Below are 19849 nucleotides of genomic sequence, written 5' to 3' on the forward strand. Positions count from 1 at the left end.
GGAGGAGACATGAAAAGAGCACTTCTCAGCCTTTACGTAGAGACAATTCTCTAAAAGGCGCTGTAGAACACGTCGAACGTGCTGAACATGAATCTCGAGTGACGGTGAAAAAATCAGGATATCGTCAAGATAGACAAAAACAAAGATGTTCAGCATGTCTCTCAGAACATCATTAACTAATGCCTGAAAAACAGCTGGCGCATTGGCGAGACCAAACGGCAGAACCCGGTACTCAAAATGCCCTAACGGAGTGTTAAACGCCGTTTTCCACTCGTCCCCCTCTCTGATGCGCACGAGATGGTAAGCGTTACGAAGGTCCAACTTAGTAAAGCACCTGGCTCCCTGCAGAATCTCGAAGGCTGATGACATAAGGGGAAGCGGATAACGATTCTTAACCGTTATGTCATTCAGCCCTCGATAATCCACGCAGGGGCGCAGAGTACCGTCCTTCTTCTTAACAAAAAAGAACCCCGCCCCGGCCGGAGAGGAAGAAGGCACTATGGTACCGGCGTCAAGAGACACAGATAAATAATCCTCGAGAGCCTTACGTTCGGGAGCCGACAGAGAGTATAGTCTACCCCGAGGAGGAGTGGTCCCCGGAAGGAGATCAATACTACAATCATACGACCGGTGAGGAGGAAGGGAGTTGGCTCGGGACCGACTGAAGACCGTGCGCAGATCATGATATTCCTCCGGCACTCCTGTCAAATCGCCAGGTTCCTCCTGAGAAGTGGGGACAGAAGAAATGGGAGGGATGGCAGACATTAAACACTTCACATGACAAGAAACGTTCCAGGATAGGATAGAATTACTAGACCAATTAATAGAAGGATTATGACATACTAGCCAGGGATGACCCAAAACAACAGGTGTAAAAGGTGAACGAAAAATCAAAAAAGAAATAGTCTCACTGTGGTTACCAGATACTGTGAGAGTTAAAGGTAGTGTCTCAAATCTGATACTGGGAAGATGACTACCATCTAAGGCAAACATGGGCGTAGGCTTGTCTAACTGTCTGAAAGGAATGTCATGTTTCCGAGCCCATGCTTCGTCCATGAAACAACCCTCAGCCCCAGAGTCAATCAAGGCACTACATGTAGCACCCGAACCGGTCCAGCGTAGATGGACCGACATAGTAGTACAGGATCTAGATGAAGAGACCTGAGTAGTAGCGCTCACCAGTAGCCCTCCGCTTACTGATGAGCTCTGGCCTTTAACTGGACATGAATTGACAAAATGTCCATCAAATCCGCAATAGAGGCACAGGCGGTTGGTGATCCTCCGTTCCCTCTCCTTAGTCGAGATGCGAATCCCTCCCAGCTGCATGGGCTCAGTCTCTGAGCCAGAGGAGGGAGATGGTTGCGATGCGGAGCAGGGAAACACCGTTGATGCGAGCTCTCTTCCACGAGCCCGGTGACGAAGATCTACCCGTCGTTCTATGCGGATGGCGAGAGCAATCAAAGAGTCCACATCTGAAGGAACCTCCCGGGAGAGAATCTCATCCTTAACCACTGCGTGGAGTCCCTCCAGAAAACGAGCGAGCAGCGCCGGCTCGTTCCACTCACTAGAGGCAGCAAGAGTGCGAAACTCAATAGAGTAATCCGTTATGGATCGATCACCTTGGCATAGGGAAGCCAGGGCCCTAGAAGCCTCCCTACCAAAAACTGAACGGTCAAAAACCCGAATCATCTCCTCTTTAAAGTTCTGGTATTTGTTAGAGCAATCAGCCCTTGCCTCCCAGATAGCTGTGCCCCACTCTCGAGCCCGGCCAGTAAGGAGTGAAATGACGTAAGCAACCCGAGCTCTCTCTCTAGAGTATGTGTTGGGTTGGAGAGAGAACACAATCTCACACTGGGTGAGAAAGGAGCGGCACTCAGTGGGCTGCCCGGAGTAGCAAGGTGGGTTATTAACCCTAGGTTCTGGAGGCTCGGCAGGCCAGGAAGTAACAGGTGGCACGAGACGAAGACTCTGGAACTGTCCAGAGAGGTCGGAAACCTGAGCGGCCAGGTTCTCCACGGCATGGCGAGCAGCAGACAATTCCTGCTCGTGTCTGCCGAGCATGGCTCCTTGGATCTCGACGGCAGTGTTACGAACGTCTGTAGTCGCTGGGTCCATTCCTTGGTCGGATCCTTCTGTCATGAAGGTGAATGAGGACCCAAAAGCGACTTGGCGAAAACAGAGTTTTTAATCCAGTAAGATACTTAACAAAACAAAAGGCATAATACTACTCGTAAAGACGAGAACAGACTGGAGACATGATCAAGAACTGCAGGTTGCCTCGGGAAGGCACTTGAACCTAGCAGACTCAGACACCTGCTCACCACGCAGCATCTGAGAGAAACACGACACGACAGGGCAAAACATAGACACAGCACGGTGAATATAGACAAGGATCCGACAGGGCAGGAACGGAAAACAAGGAGAGAAATAGGGACTCTAATCAGGGAAAAGGATCGGGAACAGGTGTGGGAAGACTAAATGATTGATTAGGGGAATAGGAACAGCTGGGAGCAGGAACGGAACGATAGAGAGAAGAGAGAGCGGGAGAGTGAGAGAGGGAGGGGGAGAGAGAGGGATAGAAAGAGGGAAAGAACCCAACAAGACCAGCAGAGGGAAACGAACAGAAGGGGAAGCACAGGGACAAGACATGACAATCAATGACAAAACATGACAATAATGCAATAATTACTGTTATGTCACTTCCCAAGATGCTCTTACTCTGATCTGAAATCTGAATGTGTTTTCTCCACAGCTATTTCAGGCTGAGATGTTCAGCCGTCAGCAGATCCTCCACTCTATAATCAGTGATGGCCAGAGGATGCTGGCGCAGGGACAGGTGGATGACAGGTACAGTACACTGCCTCATTGTGTAAAGTGTGTTGATACACATATCATGACACTCATATGATGCACTTTTAAAAAAACTTGACTTAACTTGACGTGTACTTGGCTCTTATCATTCACAAAGCTGTAGATGAGTGCCTTGGTATAAACTTGATCATTATTGTCTGCTTTGTATGAGTCCTCTACAGCAGGTTCCAGGGTTCATAATCAAACCTTGATGATGAGTGGATTATTTGAATCAGCTGTGTAGTGCTAGGGCAAAGAACAAAACCTGCACCCAGAAGGGGCCCAGGACCTAGATTGGGAAAACCTGGTGTACAGTATATCCATCTAATTCAGTTCTTATCTTGCCTGTAAATGTCCTCTCTCTCCTGCAGGGATGAATTCAACCAGAAGTTGTTGCTGTTGAGTAACCAGTGGCAGGGCGTTGTGCGTCGCGCCCAGCAAAGGCAGGGTATCATCGACAGCCTGATCCGCCAGTGGCAACGTTACAGGGATATGTCAGAGAAGCTGAGGAAATGGCTAGTGGACATCTCACACCCCGCCGAGGCCCTACTGGCTGGGGCGCCCGTACCCCTGCAGCAGGCCAGATCCATGCTGGATGCAGTTCAGGTATTTTAGGCTCAACTAACTCTGATGACCTCTTGACCCTAGCTAGCTACCTTCTTCTTGGTGATATAAAACTTGTGACTATTTATACCAAAACTCACTCTCTGACGACTGTGTCGAATGGGACTACCTTTTTTCACCCTGCACAAATATGACTTTGGAGATGGAGAGATATTTAATGGATAACAGTATAGTACTTATCCTCAAATGGCAATATCTTCACCCTTTCAGCTGTACCGGGGAACAAGGCAAGGCTGACACCTATCCCCTTTATTGTTTGCTATCACGTTAGAGCCATTGATAAGGGTTAGAGTTAGGATCAGGGTTATGCTCTAAATATCCTGATATATTCCTATGTCTCTGTTATCCCAGTTGAAGGATAAGGTTCTGTAGGGGCAGCAGGGCAGCTACATCCTAACAGTGGAGTGTTAGGGCAGTGGTATTCAAAGTCAATAAATGTAATGAATTGAAGGTTATTTGTTCATGTCAAATTTAAATGTGTTTTAAGGTTGTGTCATTAGATACCGTTGAAAACATTTAAATATCACTGAATTAGGGTCAGGGTTACGTTCTAACTGTCCAGCCTCTGTGTTCCTCCAGCTGAAAGAGAAGGTCCTACAGCGACAGCAGGGCTCTAACATCCTGACGGTGGATGGTTAGGATCAGTGTTAATGCTATGTGCTGACTTTCCAGTATCCCCTGTTATCCCAGATAAAGGAGAAGGTCCTACAGCGACAGCAGGGCTCTTACATCCTGACAGTAGAAGCTGGGAAGCAGCTGCTCCTATCTGCAGACAGCAGGGCAGAGGTGTCTCTGCAGGGAGAGCTCACAGACATCCAGGAACGCTGGAGACACGCCACCATCTGCCTGGAGGAACAGAGGCGTGAGCTGGACAAGCTGGACAAGGTACACTGCACCAAACTGTACATTAGTTGTACCTTTACACACCGTTAGCTGTTCCTTTAAATACACCGTTAGCTGTTCCTTTAAACACACCGTTAGCTGTTCCTTTAAACACACCTTTAGCTGTTCCTTTAAACACACCTTTAGCTGTTCCTTTAAACAACCTTTTCCTGGTTGCTAAAATTCAAATAGTTTGCCTAATTTCAGTTTATGTGACAAAACAAGCAATATATAGTGTAGAGAGTCATTGTAAAACTCTGTGAGATATATTTTAAGTTACCAAAAATATTGTATTTTCAGCTGTTTGAAGCTAGTGTGCAAAACCGCACATAGAACTTTAAACACACCGTTAGCTTTTCCTTTAAACACACCTTTAGCTGTTCCTTTAAACACACCTTTAGCTGTTCCTTTAAACACACCTTTAGCTGTTCCTTTAAACACACCGTTAGCTGTTCCTTTAAACACACCGTTAGCTGTTCCTTTAAACACACCTTTAGCTGTTCCTTTAAACACACCTTTAGCTGTTCCTTTAAACACACCTTTAGCTGTTCCTTTAAACACACCGTTAGCTGTTCCTTTAAACACACCGTTAGCTGTACCTTTAAACACACCTTTAGCTGTTCCTTTAAACACACCTTTAGCTCTTCCTTTAAACACACCTTTAGCTGTTCCTTTAAACACACCGTTAGCTGTTCCTTTAAACACACCGTTAGCTGTACCTTTAAACACACATTTAGCTTTCCTTTAAACACACCGTTAGCTGTTCCTTTAAACACACCTTTAGCTGTTCCTTTAAACACACCGTTAGCTGTTCCTTTAAACACACCTTTAGCTGTTCCTTTAAACACACCTTTAGCTGTTCCTTTAAACACACCGTTAGCTGTTCCTTTAAACACACCTTTAGCCCTTCCTTTAAACACACCTTTAGCTGTTCCTTTAAACACACCATTAGCTGATCCTTAAAACACACCTTTAGCTCTTCCTTTAAACACACCATTAGCTGTTCCTTTAAACACACCGTTAGCTGTTCCTTTAAACACACCGTTAGCTGTTCCTTTAAACACACCTTTAGCCGTTCCTTTAAACACACCGTTAGCTGTTCCTTTAAACACACCGTTAGCTGTTCCTTTAAACACACCGTTAGCTTTTCCTTTAAACACACCTTTAGCTCTTCCTTTAAACACACCGTTAGCCGTTCCTTTAAACACACCGTTAGCTGTTCCTTTAAACACACCTTTAGCCGTTCCTTTAAACACACCGTTAGCTGTTCCTTTAAACACACCGTTAGCTGTTCCTTTAAACACAACGTTAGCTTTTCCTTTAAACACACCTTTAGCTCTTCCTTTAAACACACCGTTAGCTGTTCCTTTAAACACACCGTTAGCTCTTCCTTTAAACACACCTTTAGCTGTTCCTTTAAACACACCGTTAGCTGTTCCTTTAAACACACCGTTAGCTGTTCCTTTAAACACACCGTTAGCTGTACCTTTAAACACACCTTTAGCTGTTCCTTTAAACACACCTTTAGCTCTTTCTTTAAACACACCTTTAGCTGTTCCTTTAAACACACCGTTAGCTGTTCCTTTAAACACACCGTTAGCTGTTCCTTTAAACACACCGTTAGCTGTACCTTTAAACACACCTTTAGCTTTCCTTTAAACACACCGTTAGCTGTTCCTTTAAACACACCTTTAGCTGTTCCTTTAAACACACCGTTAGCTGTTCCTTTAAACACACCTTTAGCTGTTCCTTTAAACACACCTTTAGCTGTTCCTTTAAACACACCTTTAGCTCTTCCTTTAAACACATCGTTAGCTGTACCTTTAAACACACCTTTAGCTGTTCCTTTAAACACACCTTTAGCTCTTCCTTTAAACACACCTTTAGCTCTTCCTTTAAACACACCTTTAGCTCTTCCTTTAAACACACCGTTAGCTGTTCCTTTAAACACACATCTAGTGGAACTCCTAGGCAGTGCAACATCATCAATATCTCAAGGGGATTTCATTGGGGACTCTGGTGAATACATACAAAGCTCAGATTTCTCACTTCCTGTTTTGATTTCTCCTCAGGATTTTGCCTGCCATATGAGTTCTGTTATACTCACAGACATCATTCAAACAGTTTTTAGAAACTTTAGAGTGTTTTCTATCCAATACTAATAATAATATGCATATATTAGCAACTGAGACTGAGGAGCAGGCCGTTTACTTTGGGCAACTTATTCATCCAAGCTACTCAATACTGCCCCCCAGCCATAAGAAGTTAAACACAAATTTAGCTCTACGTTTGATTGATTTATTGATGATTGATACCTAATTGTGAACACAACAAGGTAGTGACACATTGTGCCTGTATGTCATCTACAGGACTGGGAGACATGTGAGAGAGGCATCGAGGGTTCTCTGGAGAAGCTGAGGGAGTTCAAACGGCAGTTCTCTCAGTCCCTCCCTGATCACCACGAGGACTTGCAAGTGGAACAGATGCGATGCAAGGTAACTTTAGATCTGCAACCTGCTCAATACAGCTCATGGAGACACATACTGAAGTGACTCATATACCATCTAACATAATACATTTTATTTGTGTTTATTTTGCCTTTATTTTAAAAAATACAAGATAGTATTAGTACCATGTTTTTCCTTCACTCAGAATCACCTTTATCCGCCAAGTACATTTACATATACTGTGAATTTGAACTGGTGAAGTGATGCTGACATCGCCTTACAATAAGCAGAATACACAGACAGAATATAGACAAAAGAATGTACACTTAATCTGCTGATCACGGCAGCCTGTCACTCCAATGACCTACACTACCGTTCAAAAGTGGGGTCACTTAGAAACGTCCTCAACTGGCAGCTTCATTAAATAGTACCCGCAAAACACCAGTCTCAACATCAACAGTGAAGAGGCGACTCCGGGATGCTGGCCTTCTAGGCAGAGTTGCAAAAGCCATATCTCAGACTGGCCAATAAAAAGAAAAGATTAAGATTGGCAAAGAACACAGACACTGGACAGAGGAGCTCTGCCTAAAAGGCCAGCATCCCGGAGTCGCCTCTTCACTGTTGACGTCGAGACTGGTGTTTTGCGGGTACTATTTAATGAAGCTGCCAGTTGAGGATTTGCAGGATATGCAAAAAAATATATATATATTTGTAAGGCGTCTGTTTCTTAAACTAGACACTCTAATGTACTTGTCCTCTTGCTCAGTTGTGCACCGGGGCCTCACACTCCTCATTCTATTCTGGTTAGAGACAGTTTGCGCTGTTCTGTGAAGGGAGTAGTACACAGCATTATACGTGATGTTCAGTTTCTTGGCAATTTCTCGCATGGAATAGCCTTCATTTCTCAGAGCAAGAATAGACTGATGAGTTTCAGAAGAAAGAAATTTGTTTCTGGCCATTTTGAGCCTGTAATCGAACCCACAAATGCTGATGCTCCAGATACTCAACTAGTCTAAAGAAGGCCAGTTTTAATGCTTCTTTAATCAGAACAACAGTTTTCAGCTGTGCTAACATAATTGCAAAAAGGTTTTCTAATGATCAATTAGCCTTTTAAAATGATAAACTTGGATTAGCTAACACAGCATGTCATTGGAACACAGTAGTGATGGTTGCTGATCAGAACAACAATGGGCCTCTGTATGCCTATGTAGATATTTCATAAACAAATCTGCCGTTTGTCATTTACAACATTATTTACAACATCATAAATACATGTCTACAGTGTATTTCTGATCAATTTGATGTTATTTTAATGGACAAAAAAAAAGTGCTTTTCTTTGAAAAACATGGACAATTCTAAGTGACCCCAAACTTTTGAACGGTAGTGTACCTATTATGTCTATCACATGTTCAGTACTGCACAGAGCAGTAAAACAGCTCCTGGCATCCGTGGGGAATGTTGGAAGAATGTTGAAGGAATGTCGTGATGTAATAAGATCAAACCCATTGAGGTGCCGATTGAGTTTTCTGTAATTACATCAGTTAAATATGCCTTCAAACCAAGGTGTTCTGCATCTGCTATGGTCATTATGGCTAAGAATAAACCTGCTTTAGGTCAACGAAAGTATCTGATAACATTCTCTTCTCCCATGACCAGGACTTGGAGAAGACGTTTGACGGCTGGACAGAAGACCTAGCCCACCTGACGGTGCTGAGGGAGTCCCTGTCTAGCTACATCAGTGCTGAGGACCTGTCTGTTCTACAGGAACGCATGGAGCTTCTGCACCGCCAGTGGGAGGAGATCTGTCACCAGGTACTATATGGCTGTTGAATATGTTGCTGTACAGTGTACGGCTGCCAGCATGGCAGCACGGTTTGAATCCAGCCCACTGCTCTTTCAGCACTCTCTCTCCTCCCTTTCACGACTATTTCTCTATATCAAATCAACACACATATACATAAATATATGTTAATGTTAGGAGAAGCAGACTCTGCCAAAATACAGATCCTGTATCTTAATTTGAGAAGGTTCCACACAACAGGACAATAATCCTGCAGCAAAAGGAAAAGTATATTGTTATGTGGATTATAATTAACATAATATTTTTTTTATAGGGGTTGATACAATAAAGTCTGACATTTTCAAGTGGAGATTACAAACTTTAGAAGCATTTTTATACCTTGAATACACTACAAGTTTGCATTTGTTGATGTGTAGGAAAATTCCTTCAGCAACAGGATGATCAAATTAAGATACAGTAATATATGCCATTTTAGCAGACGCTTTTATCCAAAGCGACTTACAGTCATGTGTGCATACATTCTACGTATGGGTGGTCCCGGGGATTGAACCCACTACCCTGGCGTTACAAGCGCCATGCTCTACCAACTGAGCTACAGAACCCCATACAGCACCTGTAGGTGGCGTGTCTGGCAACAGAGACAAGAGCAGTCATTTTAAGTTGTAATGACATGTGGTCCCGATGCTCCACTACATACAGTAGGACAAGGGTAAATCTTTCAGGCTTGCACTGACTAAATTGTGGAATTTTAGTCATTTAGCAGACGCTTATCCAGAGCAACTATGGTTAAGTGCCTTGCTCAAGGGCGCATCAACAGATGTTTCACCTAGTCGCAAGAGAGTTGGCAAGAGAGCAGAAACAGATCTGGCAACCAGGCTCGGCACTGGGCCGTATGCAAATGTAGAAAGGGGTATGCGTGCATCTAAGTCTGAGGTAGAGAGAAATCTCAATACAGAACAGTGCAGGATGCCTCCCCCTTCAAACAACATCCAGTGTTTTATATGAGTATGTTGACCAGAGACCAGCTAGTGACAGGAAACACTGTGCTAGATCTATTATGTCAAATAAACAACTCTAGACATCTACTGCTGCAGTAACTCTTCATTGCGTTTCTGCTAAATCTATGCATATTACCTCGCACCGGTAGTTGTGTATGTTTATTTTTTATGGGGAAAAGTTAATTATTTATCTGTGCAGCTAACAATTATCCTTACCATGGTGAATTACTCATAAATTAGTATTTATGTATTTACAATGTGTGAGTTTCAATGTATCTGTATCTTGCTGTCTCTTTCTCTCCATAGCTATCCCTGCGGCAGCAGCAGGTGGGTGAGAAGCTGAGTGAGTGGGCTGTGTTTAAGGAGAAGAACAGGGAGCTCAGTGATTGGCTTACCCAAATGGAGAGCAAGGTCTCTCAGAATGGAGACGTCAGAATCGAGGAGATGATCGAGAAGCTACGCAAGGTAAACACCAACAGAAACTTAACCTACAGTATGCATAACTTTTCATTCATGTTTTAGTTTTAGACAGATATCCCATTGAACTGTACTACTGTACTCTACTCTAATCTGATCGGTTATACTCTACTCAGATCTACAGTACTCTACTCTGTTATACTCTACTCTGTTAGACTCTACCCTGATCTACTCTACTGTACTCTGTTATACTCTACTCTGTTATACTCTACTCTGATCTACTCTACTGTACTCTGTTATACTCTACTCTGTTAGACTCTACCCTGATCTACTCTACTGTACTCTGTTATACTCTACTCTGTTATACTCTACTCTGATCTACTCTACTGTACTCTGTTATACTCTACTCTGTTATACTCTACTCTGATCTACTCTACTGTACTCTGTTATACTCTACTCTGATCTACTCTACTCTAGGAATACAGGCTTGTGTTATAATTTGTTGTGGCAGTTGATCGCTCTTTCAATAGTATTTCATTCCAAATATACCATTAGTTTTCCACTGGGTCTGACTACTGTATTTCCGCTGTACTCAAACCGCTCTAAAGTGTGTCTATCCCTCCTCTCTCAGGACTACTATGAGGAGATAGCGGTAGCTCAGGAGAACAAGCAGCAGCTGTACCAGCTGGGGGAGAGACTGGCCAAGGCCAGCCATGAGAACAAGGCATCTGAGATAGAACACAAACTCAGCATGGTGGGCGAGCGCTGGCAACACCTGCTGGACCTCATTGGAGCCAGGTAAGGATACTACGGCTGTCTGTGTGTGGGAAAGGAAGTACATGGACACACTGTACACACACTTGTGTCCCAAAGGGCCATTGGCATTAATGTTTGCCTTGATGCAACCTTTTCCTTGGCTGTCAGAGACACTCTGGCTTTCTCAGTGTACGGTACTTAGCACAATCTGTACTCAATGTGACTTCTTGGTTAAATTAAATAAAAACAATGAGTGGAAAGAAGAGATTTAATGACATTGTTAAATGTTTGTTAATTGTCTTTAGGTGCTTTATCACCAGGAATCTACTGCGTTGTGTATGTTTTTCTAAAACAACTATTGTGTATCCCACTGGCAGGTTGAAGAAACTGAGGGAGACTCTGGTGGCAGTGCAGCAGCTGGATAAGAACATGATTAGTCTGCGGTCCTGGCTGACCCACATAGAGACCGAGCTGTCCAGACCCATCCTATACGACACCTGTGACTCCCAGGAGATACAGCGGAAGCTGGACCTGCAGCAGGTAAATACTGTGTCAGACCTGGTGGTCTGTTTATGTTGTCTCACAAACTCCTTGTCACTGCAACGGTCATACAGATGTAGTATCTTAATTTCAGAAAGATTTCTACAGCAGGAAAATAATTCTGCAGCAACAGCTAATGTGAATTATTATGTGGATTGTTATTAATGAAATGTTTTGAAAGGGCTGATACATTTTTCATAAGGACAAATTAAGTCTGGCATTTTAGAGTGTAAATTATGAACTTTAGAAGCCTTTTTAAACACACTACAAGTTCTCATTTCCTGCTGTGCAGGAACTTTCTTAGCAACAAAAGAGTGATCAAATTAGATCCTACATCTGTAGCAGTTGGTAAGACAGCACAAACAGACCTGGGACCACCAGGCTACCTCATCAGTGGGCTGTAGGTACTTTGAAACACATTGTAACATACACCCCTGGTATAGCTATTGATACATGAAAAAAAGGAAGAGACGCACACTCTAGGAGGTCAGATGCAATAATTTAATAACCTAATTTTGACAGACAAGCTGTCTTCATCAGGGTATAATGACAAACACTGCGGGGTGAATAGTTTATAAATTGTTAAAGAACACACACAGGTGTCTGTAATCATGGCCGGGTGTGGCCTGATATCATTGGTTAATTCTCAGATATAAGAACTTACAAAAACATGAATAGCTTACGATAATAGATACAATTTGACTACATAAGCCTACAAACATTTATAATGAACAGCAAAATCATAATAATCACAAGAATGGCTTCAGATCAAAGTCTACGTTGAGACCGAAGGGAGCAAGGGTTTTTAAATTAAAGATCCAGGCAGCCTCTCATTTTAACAATAAATTGTCAAGGTCACCCCCTCTCCTAGGGAGGGTGACATGTTTGATGGCCATATAACGTAGGGGCGAAATCGAGTGGTTTGCTTCCAAAAAGTGGGCCGCCACTGATACAGCTACATAATCAATAACAATTGTTTATGTTGATATTTTATTGATCCCTGTTTAGTTCCCAGCAGACAGGCTTATAGACAGTACAATAGAGGTAGGCTTATTGAAAAGTCTTAGTAGGCTTCTTGATTCTAAAAAAGATTAAAGATCAACATCCTCTTTCTGTACCATAATATAAGATAACATCCTTCCATGTTTCTCTCCGTCCACCCAGGAGCTTCAGCGTGACATCGAGAAGCACAGCACAAGTGTGGCGTCTGCGTTGAACCTGTGTGAGGTGTTGTTACACGACGGTGACGTCTGTGCCACGGACACAGAGTGTGATTCCATCCAGCAGACCACCAGGAACCTGGACCGCCGTTGGAGGAGAATCTGTGCCCTGTCCATGGAGAGGAGGCTCAAGTACGAGACACGCTAAATTTAGGATTTAGGCGCTGTAGTTTCTAAAGTAGTCACAATTTTTAATTTCAAGACTATCGACAAGTGCAGTAATGTAATTCTAGGTTTGGTACATTTGGAAACATGTACTTGTGATATAGGCTCTCACCACAACTTAAAGTGTCCATATGGTTTTAATGTGTAAGGATTGAAGAGACATGGCGTTTATGGCAGGAGATCATAGAAGACTTTATGCGTTTTGAGGAGTGGCTAGTGACCTCAGAGAAGACCGCTGCTCTACCCAACTCTTCAGGAGTACTGTACACAGTGGCCAAGGAAGAACTCAAGAAGTTTGAGGTACAGACATGCTACCACAGACCACCTAGTCCTACTTGGATATAACCACTATATTCTCCTTTCATATACAGTACATACAATGCATTCGGGAAAGTATTCAGACCCATTGCCTTTTTCCTCATTTTGTTTACGTTACAGCCTTATTCTAAAATAGATTACATTTATTTGATCAATCTACACACAATACCCTATAATGACAAAAACGAATGCAGGTTTTTAGAAATGTTTGCAAATGTATAAATAAATAAAAACAGAAACACCTTATTTACATAAGCATTCAGACCCTTTGAGATCCTGTTTCCATTGATCATCCTTGAGATATTTCTACAACTTGATTGGAGTCCGCCTGTGGTAAATTCATTTGATTGGACATGATTTGGAAAAGGCACATACAGTTGAAGTCGGAAGATTACATACACTTAGGTTGGAGTCATTATAACTAGGTTTTCAACCACTCCACAAATTTCTTGTTAACAAGCTATAGTTTTGGCAAGTCGGTTAGGACATCTTCTTTGTGCATGACACAAGTAATTTCTCCAACAATTGTTTACAGACAGATTATTTCACTTATAATTCACTGTATCACAATTCCAGTGGGTCATAAGTTTACATACACTAAGTTGACTGTTCCTTTAATCAGCTTGGAAAATTCCAGAAAATGATGGCATGGCTTTAGAAGCTTCTGGTGGGCTAATTGACATCATTTGAGTCAATTGGAGGTGTACCTGTGGAAATATTTCAAGGCCTACCTTCACACTCAGTGCCTCTTTGCTTGACATCATGGGAAAATCAAAAGAAATCAGCCAAGATCTCAGAAAATAAATTGTAGACCTCCACAAGTCTGGTTCATCCTTGGGAGCAATTTCCAAACGCTTGGAGGTACCACGTTCATCAGTACAAACAATAGTACGCAAGTATAAACACCATGGGACCACGCAGCCACCATACCGCTCAGGAAGGAGACGCGTTCTGTCTCCTAGATCCCAGAATAACAGCAAAGGACCTTGTGAAGATGCTGGAGGAAACAGGTACAAAAGTATCTATATCCACAGTAAAACGAGTCCTATATTGACATAACCTGAAAGGCCGCTCAGCAAGGAAGAAGCCACTGCTCCGAAACCGCCATAAAAAAAAGCCAGATCACAGTTTGGAACTGCACATGGGGACAAAGATCGTATTTTTGGGAGAAATTGTTTCTGGTCTGATGAAACAAAAATAGAACTGTTTGACCATAATGACTATCGTTATGTTTGGAGTAAAAAGGGGGAGGCTTGCAAGCCGAAGAACACTATCCCAACCATGAAGCACGGGGGTGGCAGCATCATGTTGAGGGGGTGCTTTGCTGCAGGAGGGACTGGTGCACTTCACAGAACAGCAAAAAGACTAGAGGCTGTAATCGCTGCCAAATGTGCTTCAACAAAGTACTGAGTAAAGGGTCTGAATACTTAGGTACATTTGCAAACATTTCTGAAAACCTATTTTTTTTGTCTTTATGGGTTATTGTGTGTAGATTGATGAGGGGGGGAAAACTAGTAATACATTTCAGAATAAGGGTGTGAGGTAACAATGTGGAAAAAGTCAAGTGGTCTGAACACTTCAGAATGCACTTTACATGGACAAAACTCATAACTCATCCCTGAGTAATACATTTATCAATTAAATGGTCAATGAAATTTTCAAGCAACTTGTCTCTTTTTGATTCTAAATGTGTTGGTTATATTTGTGTGTGTTCCAGGCATTTCAGTGTCAGTCCCATGAGAGCCTGACCCAGCTGGAGACGATCAATAAACAGTACCGCCGTCTGGCCAGGGAGAACCGCACAGACTCCTCCTGTCGCCTCCGGGAAATGTCCCACGACGGGAACCAGCGCTGGGATAACCTGCAGAAGAGGGTGGCCTCCATCCTCCGCAGGCTCAAGGTACAGAGTCACATCCAGAGTAGGCCTCGTTGAGCAACTGTAACACAACAGAAAGTATGGTGTATATAGTCCAATCCCACTTGGCACACATTGGCTGAATCAACGTTGTTTCCACGTCATTTCAATTAAATTACTTTGAACCAATGTAGAATAGACGTTGAATTGATGTTTGTGCCCAGTGGGATTCTACACTCCCGAGGGTTGGTACTGCTCTCAGAAAGAAACTATACCAGCAAGGAAGTCATTTCATTGGTTCTAGTCGGCAGAATCATGTGGAGTGTCTGCACAAAGTTCCAGATCAAAGAAAAACATTTGTTTTGCTGCAAGAGATGTGTACGCTGAAGCATCTCTTTATGATTTCTCCAGCACTTTGTCAGTCAGCGTGAGGAGTTTGAGACGGCCAGAGACAGCGTCGTGGTGTGGCTCACCGAGATGGACCTGCAGCTCACCAACATTGAACACTTCTCAGAGTGTGACATCCGAGCCAAGATCAAACAGCTACGGGTAAGGATGGCCTCTTTACACAAGTGATTATTGTTCTCTCAAAATCCTACATATTTTTCCGCTCTTCAATAATCGACTATACTATGAATTCTATCAGTAATCATTGAAATAATCACATAATCACTATTTCTGACTGCTATGGAACCGGGTAGCAAAACTATACAAACTCCTAACATGGCTCAACTGTATCCTAACCCCCATGTTCCTAAAACACACTGTATTCCGTCTGGCCTCTGCCTCGCTTGTTTTTGATTACCAGGCGTTCCAGCAGGAGATTTCTCTGACCACGGGGAAGGTCGAGCACATCTTCCACCAGGGAGAGGTGCTGCTACAGAAGAGTGAGCCTCTGGACGCTGCTGTTATAGAGGATGAGCTGGAGGAGCTGAGGAGATACTACCAGGAGGTGTTTGGACGCGTGGAGCGTTACTATAAGAAGCTGATCCGACTACCGGTAAGCCGGGGATGACGTCTACTGAGCCCTTGTTCTTTTCATTTTGATGCTGACGGTCTTTTTTGACTGTCTCGTAGGTATACCTTAACCTCCCATCCCTCCTCTTCCAGCTGACAGGAGAAGAGTACGATGTGTCATTCTCGGACAAGGAGATTGAACTGGATGAACCTGGGGACCTGTCCAGCATTCCCTGGAATGAACGTCTTGGAGACTGCCTGAGCTCCCCTCTGCCCTCCCTGACTGCCCCCCTCCGTACTGGGGCTGAGCGCTCGGGCATGGGCACCCCAGCCAGCATGGACTCCATCCCCCTGGAGTGGGACCATGACTACGACCTGAGAAAGAGGCTGGAGAGTGCCAGCGGGGCTCTCGGCCTGGCCTCTGAGCACGAGGAGCACGGAGAGGAGGGGAGCTACCAGGGATCAGCTTCTGCTTCCGCTCTGTCAGGTCAGTGTAGTTTACACCCCTCATCCCTGCACCAATACTATCAGGTACTAATGATACCAGACCCCTCACAACTTACTGGCAGGTACTGGGGATAGGATAGCCTTGATCTCAGAGAGGTTGTCTGAGGTCATCTGATGTTAGGCAACATGCCTTGGTGTGTAAAAATAACTCTAACAGCCTGCTTTCTGCCTGCTACGAGTTTGGTTTGGTTTTCTCACACGCACATTGAAGCATAACAACGGGCACCGTTAACTAACAGCACCGCTTTCTAACATTTTGCATTTCATTTGATTTATGCGGCACGTAGGCTACTGTAGCTGACCTCAAGCTGATTGTGTTGGCATCCTGTGTGTTTTAAAGGTGCATGTTGTTGTGCGCATCTTTTGGGGAGATGTTTTTTGTCCATTGTTTTATTGTGCTAAAAATGTTCTTCGTCCATCGTCTTCTAATTTACGACTGGATTTATAACACTAACTATTAATGATATCTCACAACGTGGATTTATAACACTAACTATTAATGATCTCACAATGTGGATTTATAACACTAACTATTAATGATATCTCACAATGTGGATTTATAACACTAACTATTAATGATATCTCACAACATGGATTTATAACATTAACTATTAATGATATCTCACAACGTGGATTTATAACACTAACTATTAATGATATCTCACAACATGGATTTATAACACTAACTATTAATGATATCTCACAACATGGATTTATAACACTAACTATTAATGATATCTCACAATGTGGATAGATAACACTAACTATTAATGATATCTCACAATGTGGATAGATAACACTAACTATTAATGATATCTCACAATGTGGATAGATAACACTAACTATTAATGATATCTCACAACGTGGATTTATAACACCAACTATTAATGATATCTCACAATGTGGATAGATAACACCAACTATTAATGATATCTCACAATGTGGATAGATAACACTAACTATTAATGATATCTCACAATGTGGATAGATAACACTAACTATTAATGATATCTCACAATGTGGATAGATAACACTAACTATTAATGATATCTCACAATGTGGATTTATAACACTAACTATTAATGATATCTCACAAAGTGGATTTATAACACTAACTATTAATGATATCTCACAACGTGGATTTATAACACTAACTATTAATGATATCTCACAACGTGGATTTATAACACTAACTATTAATGATATCTCACAATGTGGATTTATAACACTAACTATTAATGATATCTCACAATGTGGATTTATAACACTAACTATTAATGATATCTCACAACGTGGATTTATAACACTAACTATTAATGATATCTCACAATGTGGATTTATAACACTAACTATTAATGATATCTCACAACATTTTGCAGTAGATGGATTTCTATGTTTTTATATCCGTTCTTTCAGACACAGATTAAACTCCCGAATAATCTACATTGAAAGTGCTTTTAAATCTCACAGGAGTAGGCTTGATCTAGGTCTAAGAAACTGGCCCGTGAACATAAAATCAAAGCCCTTATCTAACCGTATGCCATGTGGGTGTCCATCCACTCTTCCCATCCTCAGGAGAGGGAGGTACTCTGGACAGCCACATCCTTCAGTTAGACAGGGTTCTGGACCCCAGCCAGTTACACCTGCAACAGACAGAGAACGTCATCCGCAGCAGAACCCCCACCGGGCCAGAGCTGGATGCATCATACATGGGATATGTGAGTACTGTCTGATATGAGACCATTCTGTCTTAATGGAAGGTCTTTATGAAACATTGTGCCTTTACCTAAGAAGTTTCTACAGTGTGATTACTTGATGTGAGTGTCTCTGTCACATGCTTTCTGTCTGTTGCCTGTGCTATGTCCTGTTGTGTAGATGCGTCTACTGGGAGAGTGTCGTAGCAGTATAGACACGGTGAAGAGGGTTGGCTACGAACTGAAGGGGGAGGGGGACAAGGCCTCAGGACTTGCTGACCCCATTGATGATGATTCACAAACAGCAGGTAAAGTTTGGCCATCAGGTGTTGATATTAATCAGGCTTAAGACAGTCAGAGGTGGAGAGGTCTTAAGACAGTCAGAGGTGGAGAGGTCTTAAGACAGTAAGAGGTAGAGAGGTGTTAAGACAGTCAGAGGTAGAGAGGTGTTAAGACAGTAAGAGGTAGAGAGGTCTTAAGACAGTAAGAGGTAGAGAGGTGTTAAGACAGTCAGAGGTAGAGAGGTGTTAAGACAGTCAAAGGTAGAGAGGTGTTAAGACAGTCAGAGGTGGAGAGGTGTTACGACAGTCAGAGGTAGAGGTGTTAAGACAGTCAGAGGTAGAGGTCTTAAGACAGTAAGAGGTAGAGAGGTGTTAAGACAGTCAGAGGTAGAGAGGTGTTAAGACAGTCAGAGGTAGAGAGGTCTTAAGACAGTAAGAGGTAGAGAGGTGTTAAGACAGTCAGAGGTAGAGAGGTGTTAAGACAGTCAGAGGTAGAGAGGTCTTAAGACAGTAAGAGGTAGAGAGGTGTTAAGACAGTAAGAGGTAGAGAGGTGTTAAGACAGTCAGAGGTGGAGAGATGTTAAGACAGTCAGAGGTGGAGAGATGTTAAGACAGTCAGAGGTGGAGAGCTGTTAAGACAGTCAGAGGTGGAGAGATGTTAAGACAGTCAGAGGTGGAGAGATGTTAAGACAGTCAGAGGTGGAGAGGTGTTAAGACAGTCAGAGGTAGAGAGATGTTAAGACAGTCAGAGGTGGAGAGATGTTAAGACAGTCAGAGGTGGAGAGATGTTAAGACAGTCAGAGGTGGAGAGGTGTTAAGACAGTCAGAGGTGGAGAGATGTTAAGACAGTCAGAGGTAGAGAGGTCTTAAGACAGTAAGAGGTAGAGAGGTCTTAAGACAGTCAGAGGTAGAGAGGTGTTAAGACAGTCAAAGGTAGAGAGGTGTTAAGACAGTCAGAGGTGGAGAGGTGTTAAGACAGTCAGAGGTGGAGAGGTGTTAAGACAGTCAGAGGTGGAGAGATGTTAAGACAGTCAGAGGTAGAGAGGTGTTAAGACAGTAAGAGGTAGAGAGGTGTTAAGACAGTCAGAGGTAGAGAGGTGTTAAGACAGTCAGAGGTAGAGAGGTCTTAAGACAGTAAGAGGTAGAGAGGTGTTAAGACAGTAAGAGGTAGAGAGGTGTTAAGACAGTCAGAGGTGGAGAGATGTTAAGACAGTCAGAGGTGGAGAGGTGTTAAGACAGTCAGAGGTATTATTATTATTATTATTAGGTAGAGAGGTCTTAAGACAGTAAGAGGTAGAGAGGTGTTAAGACAGTAAGAGGTAGAGAGGTGTTAAGACAGTCAGAGGTAGAGAGGTGTTAAGACAGTCAGAGGTAGAGAGGTCTTAAGACAGTAAGAGGTAGAGAGGTGTTAAGACAGTCAGGTGGAGAGGTGTTAAGACAGTCAGAGGTGGAGAGGTGTTAAGACAGTCAGAGGTAGAGAGGTGTTAAGACAGTCAGAGGTGGAGAGGTGTTAAGACAGTCAGGTGGAGAGGTGTT

At 43.0% G+C, this 19849-nt stretch overlaps 1 protein-coding gene across 14 annotated transcripts in view; it reads left to right on the plus strand.

Annotated features, from left to right (window-relative positions):
- LOC124046690 (nesprin-1-like) overlaps positions 1-19849 on the plus strand; it is a 182390-nt gene that overhangs the window by 148254 nt on the left and 14287 nt on the right. For 13 of the 14 annotated variants that reach the window (XM_046367362.1, XM_046367361.1, XM_046367360.1 and 10 more), the window contains 16 exons: positions 2753-2847; positions 3222-3456; positions 4165-4359; positions 6726-6851; positions 8461-8616; positions 9910-10068; positions 10652-10818; positions 11154-11316; positions 12481-12668; positions 12851-13001; positions 14737-14919; positions 15286-15423; positions 15683-15874; positions 15985-16318; positions 17914-18056; positions 18214-18340. In XM_046367362.1, coding sequence (XP_046223318.1) covers positions 2753-2847; positions 3222-3456; positions 4165-4359; positions 6726-6851; positions 8461-8616; positions 9910-10068; positions 10652-10818; positions 11154-11316; positions 12481-12668; positions 12851-13001; positions 14737-14919; positions 15286-15423; positions 15683-15874; positions 15985-16318; positions 17914-18056; positions 18214-18340 — 2752 coding nt within the window. Of the gene's footprint in view, positions 1-2752; positions 2848-3221; positions 3457-4164; positions 4360-6725; positions 6852-8460; positions 8617-9909; positions 10069-10651; positions 10819-11153; positions 11317-12480; positions 12669-12850; positions 13002-14736; positions 14920-15285; positions 15424-15682; positions 15875-15984; positions 16319-17913; positions 18057-18213; positions 18341-19849 lie in introns of those variants that run through there. The other variant, XR_006841047.1, reaches the window with a different exon arrangement.

This window comes from Oncorhynchus gorbuscha, linkage group LG10 (assembly GCF_021184085.1).
Source record: "Oncorhynchus gorbuscha isolate QuinsamMale2020 ecotype Even-year linkage group LG10, OgorEven_v1.0, whole genome shotgun sequence".
Classification (NCBI taxonomy): Eukaryota; Metazoa; Chordata; class Actinopteri; order Salmoniformes; family Salmonidae; genus Oncorhynchus; species Oncorhynchus gorbuscha.